Here is a 13,057-nt window from a genome sequence, read left to right on the forward strand (position 1 = left end):
ATCTGTGGCTCAAAGAATTAACTGTGAGCTACTTCTGCTTCAGTTTGACATCACAGCAGTAACTGTGCTTAATATTGCATCCCGCGATTATTTGGAAATGTGCTTACAGTATAGCCAGCGCAAAACTATTCTTTAGATATTAGACCAGTTTAGGGTGGCAGGCATTGAAGAGCTGACCTATTTTGAGATTTGGACTCTGGCGTGACACTTTGTCTTTCTGTCCTCTGCCGAAAGAGCCTTTAGGCACTGAGGGGTTTTGAATTATGAGGGATAAATTACTTGCTGCCAGGAAAATTGCTGCTTTTGTTTCTCTCCAAGACCAAAAGATAGAGTAGTGGGGCTGGGTAAATCATCCTGAGCCTGCCCCCTGTCAGTGCATTTTGCAACAAATATACTGAGGGGCGGACATGGACAGATTGGGTGCTGTTTGCAGCTGACAGAGTGATGGCTCCTGAAATAGGCTATCCCATGAGTCGCAGTGCGAGACTCTGGTTCTCCCCCCTCTGAGATGCTCCTCATGCTTCTAGCCAAGCAGCTATAAATCGCCACACTACTTCCGCCTCTGGCTCTCTGTGACATTTCATTTTACGTCACAGGACGCAGTTTATCCCCTGGAGAAGTGAGTGCACCTGGGACACAGTGGGGTGGACGTGCAGGGGCTGGAGCAACAGCAAAGCTTCAGACCTGCTATTTTAAACCCTCTTGTCACTGAGAATCTGAACATCTGTCTGACAGGTCTTCAGCTTTGTTTGTTTGGATTTTTCAACTTATGACTAAACTAGTGGCGCACAGCTGATAATATATCATCAGCCTAGCAATTGAGTCATGAAGGGAAAACGATTAAACTTAAAAGTTTTAGCACATATTCACTTTGGGAGTGAGATTTGAACAATTTATTCTCACATTAAAACAAGTTAAAACTATAATTCAGTTCAATTGGTGGTTATAGTAGTTTTATTGGTTTATAATAATGCCATTACTTCCAAATAGTCTGTGTTGTAACCTGAGAAGCCTTTGGTTATAGGACTGGTCAAAAATTAATGAACGATTCTTTTCGACTGATACATTTGTGAGTTTGACTGATGCGGGCTCTGTACTGCTCTGTACTTGCTCCAGGAAATAGCCGGATGCTTGCACTTTCCAGTCCAACAATGACCAAAGTGCTATAAATTTAAATTTACAACCTGAAACAGCATTACAAACTCAGCCAGTACCTGTGTGATAAAATTCAGCTTTAAGTCATTGATATGGATTTCATTGTTCCTTGACGACTGCACACACAAACTCAACCACAGCAGTGCTTCCTTTTCACTTAGTAAGAATAGTCCTTCAGCCTTGAAGGCTGTGTAAACTGGGGGACAGATCAACATGTCTCATGACTACAGGTACATGACACACAACTGAATCCTGACTTCTGTTCTGTGTTCATTTTCTTCATTTTCATTTTGCATTGCTGGAGGTATATATGCGCTTTGGAGGCACCATGGTTTTGCACATTATATTGTCCAGCATAATGACTGATTGGCTCAGGTACTGCAGCAACTGTTCAATCGACTATATCCACTGATATGACTGACATGGCGGCCCCCTGGTCAGAGTGATGATCTATCCATTGAGGAAGGGGCTCCCTGTACTGGGTCAGAGCCATTGGTTAATTTCATATCTTTATAATAAATAAATCAAAAGGATTTGCGGGATATAATTGCGTATTCTGCCTACATGGTGGCCTGGCTTTGGTCTCAGTAGACAGTGCCTGTTGGCCTGTAAGCTTGTGGATATTAGTCATAATGCCTGCTGCCTGCAAATTTGGGCGAGACTCGCTGCTGCACTTTAATTCGCGCTTTTGGCATTTTGATTTAAATACTGTTGTCATCTCCAGCTCAATTCCGGATGGCATGGCAGTCTCCTTTCAATATCCCCTTCACTACAGGAAACAACAACAACCTCCAAGCTTCAACCTACACATTGAAAAAGATTTGAATCTCCAAATCACACAGTTGATGTGCGACAGTATTTTGCAGGGACACTGTTGCTGCATCGTGGGCTCAGCGCTGCCCAAAACCATTGTGATTGGCTTAAATAAATGATAACAAGCCAGATTAATAAAGGTGCAGTCAGACCGTGACATAGCACTGTGGATGTAGGTCTGGCTATGTGAGACTATTTTGCATGTGACATGACACACAGTGACTGGCATTTGGAGCACTTTGATGCTCTTCCAGTTTAATCATCAGTACAAAATATGAACAAAAAGGTACAAGACTTTGTCCATAGAAATGTACAATGAGAAGTTAATTATGAATCCCAAGGTGCATTTCAGTAGGAAACATCCAATCACAAGCTTAAATCCCTGCTGTATGTGCCACTATCCACCAGCAGAGGGTCAAGATTAGACAAAGATTCGGCATCACCACGTTTCTACGTTACGGAATTTTGAAACTATAAGAAAAGAGTGAGGAAACATTTTAAAATGGATGCTGAACAGAAAATGTTCAGCGATGGGAGGAACATGAAAAAGCAATGCCCACCAAAGTTATTCTAAAATTGATTTCTTGATTTACAATGCCTGTAAATGGAGCACAGCTTTCAAATACTCTCCCTTCAAAAATGAAGCACACATGAAGAAATGGCAGGAGAACAGGCAGGGCATGACTCTCAAGCTGAAAGGAATTGTAAGACTGGATTTAGCCAAAAGCTTTGAAAAAAAGTGCTGGCTTAAAACCTGACGGTGGAATCCTGCAGAATCAATGCCTTTACAATAAGGATTTCAGGGGCTTCAGTGCTCTCTGTGAGGTGTTTACACAGATGGGATTTTTACAAGGACGCAGTTCAGGCAGATAACTCCTGTGCTGTCCAAGGTGGACTGAAAGGTCACGGTCACAGTTCACACCTGTGTTCCTGTGCCAGGGATAAGAAGCTTTTATCCTGCTTTTCGGGCCAGCTAGAGGTGAAGCTCAGGTCGTTTCAGGTCTTTTTAGGTCAATGCAGGAGCCAGCCATCTCCCCAGCCACCAGCAAGGTCCAACAGCCTGGTGAAAAAGACTGAAGGGCTTGGCTCCAAGACGCAAGGTAATGATTTAATGGAGGAGGAACCAAGGAAAATGGAAACGTGATGTCCTTTTCAAACAATGCAGTGTCTGTCTGAGCCAGACAGGAATCAGCCTGCGACTTTATTTTTATTTATAACAGAAACATGGACGTCAGTGATGTCCACATTGGACAGAGGTTTCTGAAGGGAGGTTTTAAAGCCACATGTATTTGGTCTGGCTGTGTCAAGCTAGGTAGCAGTAATTGCTGATTGAAAAACTCAGGCAAAGTTTATATAGCATGGTATCAATACCTGACATCCATTGTACTTAATGTAAATAGATGTGACTTCAAATAAAAGTAGATCACCAAATTAATGCTTGCATTACCTGATATATCATGATATGATATATGATGTCATATCAATGCATCATCTGGTGCATCTGCAGTGTCAGGATCAGAACCACCAGGCTGCCACATGCATCCAAAGTCACTCTATATAGACCAGGATCACTACAAACCACTCACTCACTGCATTGAACATCTGTATTACCTTATCTGGCACAGGTCTTCTTCTATTTACTGTACTCGCATATATATTATGTCATAATCATAATATGTAGTATTTACTGTCGTGTATTTAGTGTTTTATTTTCTTGCACTTTGGCAAAGGTCTTTTAATTCCGCCATGTGTGTGACAATGATTGCCTGAAATGAGAATGATGCTTTATTTGATTTGACTTGACTACCAGCTGACTAGTAACATCCAATCATATTCATGAATCCTACCGGCTTTCTATTTTCTATCTTTTCTATCCAAGGGATTGTCATGAAATTTGGCACAGACAGTCATTCACATCAGAATGAACTGAAACAATGTTGGTGATCATAACTAAGCATAACTAATTATAATTTTGAAAATGCCACAAACAAAAGACAAACAGAAGCACCATGTTACATCACTATACAAACAAATAAACTGAGAGTAGGAGTCTCAGTACAAATCTGATGAAAATTATTTGAGCACTTCGCAGTGTGATAAGGAGCTTTTATTTTGATTTTGATAATTACTGGTAGAACATTATCAGATCCCTCACTTACCAAAGTAGCAATATCACAACAGAAAAATGCTTCGTTACAAGAAAAATTACTACAACAAAAAAGTTCTGATTATGAAAAATGTCCTTGTTTAGTGAAAAACCATAGTTGCATGCTGTAATCACAGGGGAGGCAGACAAAACACATGCTGAGAGCCGACATGAGTGAAAAGCATCACAACATACTTTAGGAAAGATCAATGATTTGTTGATGTTTTAATGTATCATAATGAGAGTTTTATCTGATTTTCAGATTGTTTTTTTTTTTTTGATTGTTGAAAAGTAAAAATATGTCAGTTCTTGGCTGAACTACAGTGTCAAAATTTAAGAATAGCTGACATAGCCATTCCATCTCGCTTTTTTCATATCATAGGCCATAGATGAATACCTAAGCGGGTCTACCACAGACAGACCCAGGGGCTCTGCATGTTACTGCAAGCGCTAATTATGAATAATGTCCCTATTCATTGGTAAATGACTTGTACAACAGTAAATTCCAGGCTCAAAACAAAAGTTATAATGTGTTTTGTGTTAGAAAATCATCCTCCACACCTACTTCCTATACAAAAAACCACTGTTACATGCTGTGAATCATAAAAGAAAACAGTAGGTGGAATTATATTCCCCACTTCAACGATGATATATCCTCCACACACTTCCAAACTCTGCCAACCTGATATCTAATTAACTAACTCAAAAATGCATCATGAGTTTTACTCCTCTGTTGGGAGTCAGGTGTCCCTATTATCACATGACTCACACTGGACTGAATTTCTAAAAACGGGATTAACTCTTTGTTGTCTTTTTGTGTCTTACAGAATCCACGTATCGGCACCAAGCCAACATTGATGATGAGGTTGTTACCATGGAGATTCTGGACACTGCAGGGCAGGTGGGAGAAATTATCCCACCATTGTGTCAAACGTTTTCATTTGAGGCATTGAAACAAAACATAATGTAAAGCCTTTTGTGCATGCCAACATCAAAAAATGACATACAACATAACTAAATATGACATCAGAGGAGGGGGGGGCCAACTCTGTCTTTGTGCGTCATCAAAAGATCTGTTTTTATCCTTTCCTTCTAGTATAAATATTGTGAGGTGACCAGGAGAAAGGAAAATTAAACCAAAAATAAAATTCTTTTCTCTATATTTTTTACATGAGGAGTGATGGAAAAAAATAATTTAAACTCTAAACACATGGGACTAAATTGAATTTTCACAGAGAACACTGGACATAGGAAGAGCTGACATACACTCCATACTTTAAATCATTGAGATGGCTCCACTTGTTTCTAACACAGTCCAGCGTCAGATATCAGGTATCAGCTTGGGCTTTGGTGAAGCTATCAACACACTCTTGTGGTCAGAACCGTAGGAGTGGATCTGAGACTGAATGGACACTTAAAGATGGTCATTTCCTGCAGTCATGCACACAAACATGGCCATGAGGGAGAGCTTGCGCAAGAGAGCTGGGTCTGAGGATAAATATGCTGCAGTGCTGCGTAGGTGTTCTGCTGGCAGATGATTTCCCCTGCGACACTTCAGCCAAGTCATCTCTCTCTCATTAGATTGTAGTCTATTTTCAGGGCATTCGGATGAGGTCTGAATGTTTCCAGACATGGCTGCAGTGGATGTCAGACCTCTCCTGACTCTGATTATATCAAAGCGTGGTGCTAAGTCTATCATGATTTGTGGAGGTGGAGTCTTCTTGGTAGCTCATAAATTCCAGGTTCAGAAGTCGGTCAGGTACACAAATGTCAAACTGTCTCGTCTGTCCTCTGGAGGAATGTGGTATTTTTTTAAGCTTCCTCTACCAATAACTATGAGATCAGAATGTGAGCCTCCCTCCAGTCCGGCTATGATTTAAAGTCTGCCACATGCACAGTTTACAGCTGGAAGGACGGTTTCTGCATCGACATGATCAAATTAGGAGCAAAGGCCTGAATGTTCACATTCCTCAGATGGCTGCAGAATTAAATTTCTGTCTAAAGCAGGTGTTGGGGAGCAGAGGGAGAGTCAGGAAATTAACAAAAACGATTTTCCATAAAGAAACTAGATGTCTTGCATGTTAACATGGCTGTTAACTGCCCAGAATAAATGTTTTTATGTTCAAACCCAAAAGGGCATAAAAAGTCAAAGCGCACAAGGACTGAAAATACTTGTTTCAAATTGTCACTTATGTAAAAGCTATTAAGAAAAATCCTCTACAGTCAGTTATCTTAGCTTAACACCTAAGACTAAAACAGGGGAAACAGCCAGCCTGAATCTGTCCAAACTAAGTTAAAAACCTCCACCTCCAGGTCCTCTGAGACTCACTATTTAACACATCATATGTTATTCAATTTGTACAAAAACCTTAGTCTGGCCGCCAAGAGTTACTTCTGCACATAACCTGGCACAAAACCACGGCTTGCCACTTTTACAGTTTAGTTTATGTAAAGATCAAACAAACAAGATCGAATGTGTTAATCGGTTGGCTTCAGAGGTGTTGCTGTAAAGGATTTTGGACAGAGCCTGGCTAGCTCTTCCGCATTTCCAGGCTTTATGCTAAGCTAAGCAGCTGTGGATTTATATTTACCATACAGACATGACAGTGGCATCAAGCTTTTCATCTAATTCTCTGCAAGAAACATAATACAAGAATTTCCAAAAATGTTGAACTGTTCCTTTAAGAGTCTTCTGAAGAGTTCAAGTTAGAAGTTCATCACCAAGTGATTTTGTCCTGATTTCAGGAGGACATCCAGCAGAGGGAGGGTCATATGCGTTGGGGTGATGGATTCGTCATCGTGTATGACATCACAGACCGGGGAAGCTTCGAGGAGGTGGCGCCGCTCCGGAGTCTCCTAGAGGAGGTGAAGAAGCCAAAGAATGTCCCTCTGGTCCTGGTGGGCAACAAGTCGGACCTGGACCACGTCAGGCAAGTTGGCACAGAGGAAGGCGAGCGGCTGGCGGCTGAAATGGCATGCGCCTTTTATGAATGTTCAGCATGTGCTGATGAAGGTGGCGCAGTGGCCGAGGCTTTCCACGAGCTCTGCCGTGAGGTGAGGCGTCGCAAGGCCGTGCAGGGCAAGGCCAGACGCCGCAGCTCCACCACACACGTCAAACAGGCCATCAACAAGATGCTGACCAAGATCAGCAGCTAGGGATGAGCCACACTAAAGTCTGACGATACAAGAACAAAAAAAAGTAAATCTTTGTTATGTAAATGTTTCAAACAACTATTGGCTCCGAAATGGACAAATTGTGACGGATTTGATGTGGAATGTATTCTTTCCTTATTCTCTGATCATTTTCCATCAAAACATCCCAAGCGCAATGTCTCCTCATTCTGGAAAAGGAAACCGATCGCTGGAGCCTCAACAGATTCTTTCTCGTCCAAACATTTGAGCTCATTTGGATCAAAATAATCCTGGATACTGGTGATATACGAGTTGTTTTTATGATGAATCATTAATAGGATGAGGTTCTCACTTTCTTTTCTGTTGTTTTCTCATCCAACTCTCTTTAAATCAATAAATAAGCCAGAAGGGAGACTGAAAAAGTATGCATGCAAGCTGTCTCATTTAGCATGCAGAGAATTCAAGTATTTTCTTATGAGAAGATTTGTAGTTTCCTCTCTGTATCTTTGTGTGTAGAGGAATACTGTGATGTGCTTCAGGCCACATGTTTAACTGTTCTGTACGCAAAGAAAAATATAATCTGAGAACTACTATTAGATAAAAGTAGATTCACCGTCGTTCACCCGTGTCAGTCCTAGAAATCTCCTCAGAGTTGTCGGTGCCTGTCCTTCAAACAAACCTTGTAACGAACTGCTCTGCAGTGGACTGTGTGTCAAAGACACGTGAACTCCAGATCTTTTTCTCAAGGAACCAAAGCACTGGTTCAGAACATGTAGAGGCCTATAGACCTACGAAGAGAAGCAGTTGCCACCCATCCCAGCATGCTACATTCCAGGGATACTCTTCATGGCTGTAATGTTAATACTGTAAACTACAGTATGTATAATATAGTATATTGCCTTAAGCACGGCTGTGTCTGGAGGCGTGTACAGAACCCAAAGGCATCTACAGTAGGTGATACTGTAATTGTTGAAATGTAATATCTGTTTCTTTCTCATGTATGTGACTCGTCAATGATCAAAACTACCAGCTGTGCACTTGTAATTAAAAACTGAGATATATCCTAGTCTTCTCCTATTGATATCAATGTAAATGTTGTTTGACTGATATTGAAGCCTTCAGTCACACCGTCAAATGTCACATTAACATGGTCACATAGTGTCTGCACACCAATCTAAACCTGGGCATTTTTCATTTTGTGTGTCAGATTATTCCACAAAACTTTAGTGAACAAATATTGAATAGATTTATGCTGTGGAGGAAGCAGACAACACCAGCTGAGAGCTGACATTAGTGAGAAGCTTCAACATACTTGTAGACGGATGAATGATTTGTTGATGTTTTTTCTTCTGTTGTTGATTACTAAACATTTTTCAGCCTAATCAAATGAAACAACGTGACAAGTAAAACTCATCCAGTTCTTGGCTGAACTATTATTTACAGTGTCAAAAATTTAGGAAGCACTGACGAAAAACATTGCATCTCCTGGGTCTTTTTTTTGTTTGTTAGTGTTGAACCCACTGAGTCTGTCCATAGTCATGGCTGTGTATTAGTTAATTTAATAATATAAGTGCATGTGGGTAAATGACCTATGATTGGAATATTATATTAACTATAAAGTCCCTACTGAGGCTGTTTTGGTGAATTGAATCAAAACTTAACTTATTCTTTATAAGCACCAGAATAAATATCAACTCTATAACAAGTTCTCACCTGATCATTCTTTTTTTTTCTTTTTTACTAACGCACTGGAAGTCAAAGGACAAGCTTTCTTATCATGGTACAGTCACTGAAAACATTGGGTGGATTCAGTGGCCAGTGCTGCTGCAGCTGAGTGTTTCATCAGTAACAAATCATGTGAGCATTATAGACATCAAAATATACGCCTCCTTTCAAATATTAATTTTCACTCCATTGAAACCTTAAATTTAAACCTTTCACAAGAGTCTACGCTCACTTTTTTTTCCACAAGGAGCGTTTGTGCTCTTTAGTTGAGAAATATAGGAGCACATAAAGAACTTAAGAGGCCCAATGAAAATTTATCAAATAATGTGTTTTTCTTCTATAAAAGGGATACAAGGAGATTTTAACAAGCTAAATGATTTAATTTATTTGAACACAAAGAGAACACTAGGTTTTTTATTATTTCTTTCTGTATTTATTTAAGAATTTTGTAATTGCGATGGTCATCACGATGCTGATACTGCACAAATACTGAAGGTGCTGCTTCAAAAATATAGTCTACGAGCTTAAATTACAGATATGCTATGATATGACGAAAGGTTCAGTAAGGAGAATTCCCCCCTGACAGTGATATGAAGGGAAAGAAGAAGTCACACTCTGTATGAACTTGAGAAAGGCTCATTTGTGGTTGTACAGTGTTGTTACAGAGTGGAGCTTCTTCCCTCAAAACTGTCATTGACAAGTACTTAAAGAAGCATGTAGAAAGCGCACAAACCAACAACAGCCAAGTGTGATTTACAACTGACATCGAGTTACTGAATGAATTAACATTAATGAGAGCTGATACGACATTTGTCAGTTTAACCAAAGCGACACTCAGCACCAGCTAAGACGAGGAGCATATTTTCTACACTGTTTTGCTAATGATTATTAGCATCGGAGCTCAGTGAACCTGTGTATCTTAACAACCTCAGTCAGTCATGGCTTCAGCCAATGAATATTTCACTGTCACTTGCCAATTTTCACTGGCTTACGCAGCAGGCTACTACTTTTGTAGGCAGCCCACTTTCAGCTCAGCCAGCAGTCCACAGCAGGACTGTGCTGATGAGTTGAGCATCTGATTTTTTTTTTTCAACGGTCAGCACATTGACCACAGCATCGCCATTGTTGTTGTTAACTTCAGACGCTGCTTGGCCTGAATTTTGTAATACTTTTTATTCACACACGGTGCTCCTGAATACATTTTACAGTTCATAAACATCTATTTTTATGCACAAATGTGAGTGAAATGCTTGCGCTGTCAAGCCGTTTTTTACATTAAAACTATTTTCACTTCCTTCCACATGTAGTAGCCAAGAAAATCAAAGCTATGGGTTACCCACTTCTGACAGTGTACTGTATTAAAAAAGAAAACTTCCCACTAAATACACCCCGTCATTTCAAACAGATTGCTGACTCAGGAAGAGGACACAAAAAAAAGAACTTTAGTTTGGGTGAAGCAGGGAGGAGTGGCCCAAATATCTGGCGCATAATTACTGGAGGCTAAAAACCAGGGAAAGGAGCCACAGTGCTCCTCCTTGTCCTGACCAGTTGGAAACTAAAGGGACGATGCCAGATTTTCCCATTGCTGCAATAAGAAGTCTGACCACAGAAAAAAAACCTCCTAGTCCATTTGGTGAAGTTAGTTTATCACTGCAGAACAGAGGGAGACAATACAAGATAAAGATGTGGTGTAATGGATGTGTGGGACTGCTTTACTGTTACTCCTGACACTCAGCAGGCTGCTGGGCAGGTTGATCAGCTCCAATCACCTTCAAGCAATTCTGAATGCCGCTGGAAGTCTGACCTTCTGCTGTGTTGACCGAAGGGTCAGTCTCCAGATTTGATGCCCCAGGTGGCCAATAGTCTCTTTATCCTTTATTGTGAAACCACATGAGTGCAAGCGCACACAGACACACAAAAATAAAAAATTTTTGCAAGCAATATTTCTAAACACAGATTATGTGATGGTTAAATTACTCCACTACTCTTTTATCCACTTATAACGTTGATAAGGAGAACTTGATTGTTTTATTCACACATCCATCAGACATGGAGCAACATTTGCATTTTATTTGTGGCCAAATGTTGGCTCTAACTCCAATATATCTTTACTGTGTTCATCAGTCAGCCACTAACTGTCTGTCATTTGAAGCTGGGCAGGTCACATAAAGGGCATTTAAAAATGGCAGCTTGAAATTAGATTGATGAGAGGGGTGTGACTGAACCAAACCAGTAAAAACCCCTTCCAATTAGATAATCATTTACAAACAAATGGATACAACACTATCTCTAAGAGTAAGTGCATGAGCTGCAGTGGTCATGCTCTCTTACTATCATTGGCGAGAGAGAGAAGTGTTTAAGACACCCCAGAAGGGAGGGGGGCGAGGGTTGAATTGGAGTGTGTCTTCTCCCCAATTTCCTGTCATGCTATAACGCTCTGAAAGTTGGTGCAAAGCAGGGTCGGGAGTTCACAGCACTGTGGGGCCACTTGTCAATTTCCATCGCTGTGACGACAGACACACATACATGGTGGCTATGTTGCAAAGGGAGGCTACAAGGGGAAACACAGACACCAAAAGGTGCTCAACAGTGGGGAGTGTTGAGAAAATCACTGTGGTGGAATAAAAGGGAGAAGAGTTCTCACCGCCAGTGGGGTTTTAGGTCCTGTGTGGACGTGATGCAGGCACCACATGGGGCACGAAGATGTGTCACTGCAACTTTCTGGGAGTCAAGTTAACACAATTTTCATCTCTTACATCAATGTAAGGTAGAGAAGAGGAGGGGCAGTCACAGAGTAATTGAGGGTAATAACAGTGGAAACAGGAAGAACTAGACACTTCTTGACCCAAGTGAGTGCCAGGCTGGAACTATTTCTAGCCTGGCTGTGACATGGCTCTCTATGCATCACTATGATTTTTAAAATACTGCCTAGATGGATCGTGTCCACATGTCTAAACCAATCAAATACCACTGAATCCCCTGCCTGCTGATATGCTCCAAAACTAACACAGTTAAACAACTTTGGTTGTCTGCATATACACGTATGGACATGAACATACAACTTCCAACAAAGACAAAGGCTACAACCTACCCCACACCTCAACCATATCCCAGACCAGGTTACCCACTGAACAGACATCAGCCTTCAAACTCCCAGTAAGACAGTGAACAAGCAGACAACCTAATGCCAAACTAACTAGTGCGTTACTGTGATTAGTAAATGTAATGTAATTACTGAATTTCAAATTGTAATTCTTACAATACTTGTAACTGAAAAAAGGATTCACATAACTGTAACATGTTACAGAGTCATGTGTTATCACCTGACGCTGCTCATGCTTATTCTACAGCTATGATATCAATACAGCTATAGCACATTGTAAATGTAACATCGGGTGGTTCACAACTCTAAACAGCCTTTATGATAATGAAGGCTGTTTAGAGAAAATAAAAATAAAGTTTGAACTCCCTGCAACATGCCCCTACATGAGCTGCAGAAAATGAATGGACAGAAGTTTGAATGCCCAGGATTTTTTTTAAGTTAAAACTTAAATAAAACTTGTGTTTCTTTGGTTAATAATACTATTATTGTTTTTAGAATTTAACTATTTTCTGAGGGGGCAAAGAAAATAGTATTAGACTGATATGATTTTGTACTGGGTTGATCTGATATTAAGCTAGCAGGTAAAAATGAGAGACAAAATAATGCCCAGCTTTGTACTGTATCTTGTTGTTTTGTGTTGACATGTACACGCAATCACGACTATGCCCACCTAGGAGACAGATGTATACCATTTCATATCATCGCTTCTAATGCGTCATCTTTGCCTCCATGCAGTGTATCTTGTCATTACTCACAGTTCCTTGGAGAGTCAGGAAGCTTTTCTCCAACAGTCAAACCGTCGGCGGGCCGCTGTGACTCCCCTCACGGCCGCCATTCCTGTCTGCCTCTATTGCCTCAGCGTGTGTGGCACCATCCGAAGCACACTATGAAGAAACCCGTAGACACGATTGAGACGTCCTTCCTTTCTGTCTGTTAATGTCTACATGAATAAAGTATGTAGATACTGTTCATACCTAATTAAA

General features: G+C 40.7%; 1 protein-coding gene across 1 annotated transcript in view; it reads left to right on the forward strand.

Annotated features, from left to right (window-relative positions):
• rerg (RAS-like, estrogen-regulated, growth inhibitor) overlaps positions 1-8,307 on the forward strand; it is a 42,933-nt gene extending 34,626 nt beyond the window's left edge. Inside the window, exons 4-5 of the mRNA XM_023422940.2 lie at positions 4,942-5,015; positions 6,860-8,307. Of these exons, the coding sequence (XP_023278708.1) occupies positions 4,942-5,015; positions 6,860-7,270 (485 nt within the window). The 3' untranslated portion in view covers positions 7,271-8,307. The remainder of the gene's footprint in view (positions 1-4,941; positions 5,016-6,859) is intronic.
• Positions 8,308-13,057: the final 4,750 nt, after the last annotated feature.

This window comes from Seriola lalandi, unplaced genomic scaffold (genome assembly GCF_002814215.2).
Source record: "Seriola lalandi dorsalis isolate HSWRI2012SDOR001 ecotype SW California unplaced genomic scaffold, Sedor1 jcf7180002054688, whole genome shotgun sequence".
Lineage (NCBI taxonomy): Eukaryota > Metazoa > Chordata > Actinopteri > Carangiformes > Carangidae > Seriola > Seriola lalandi.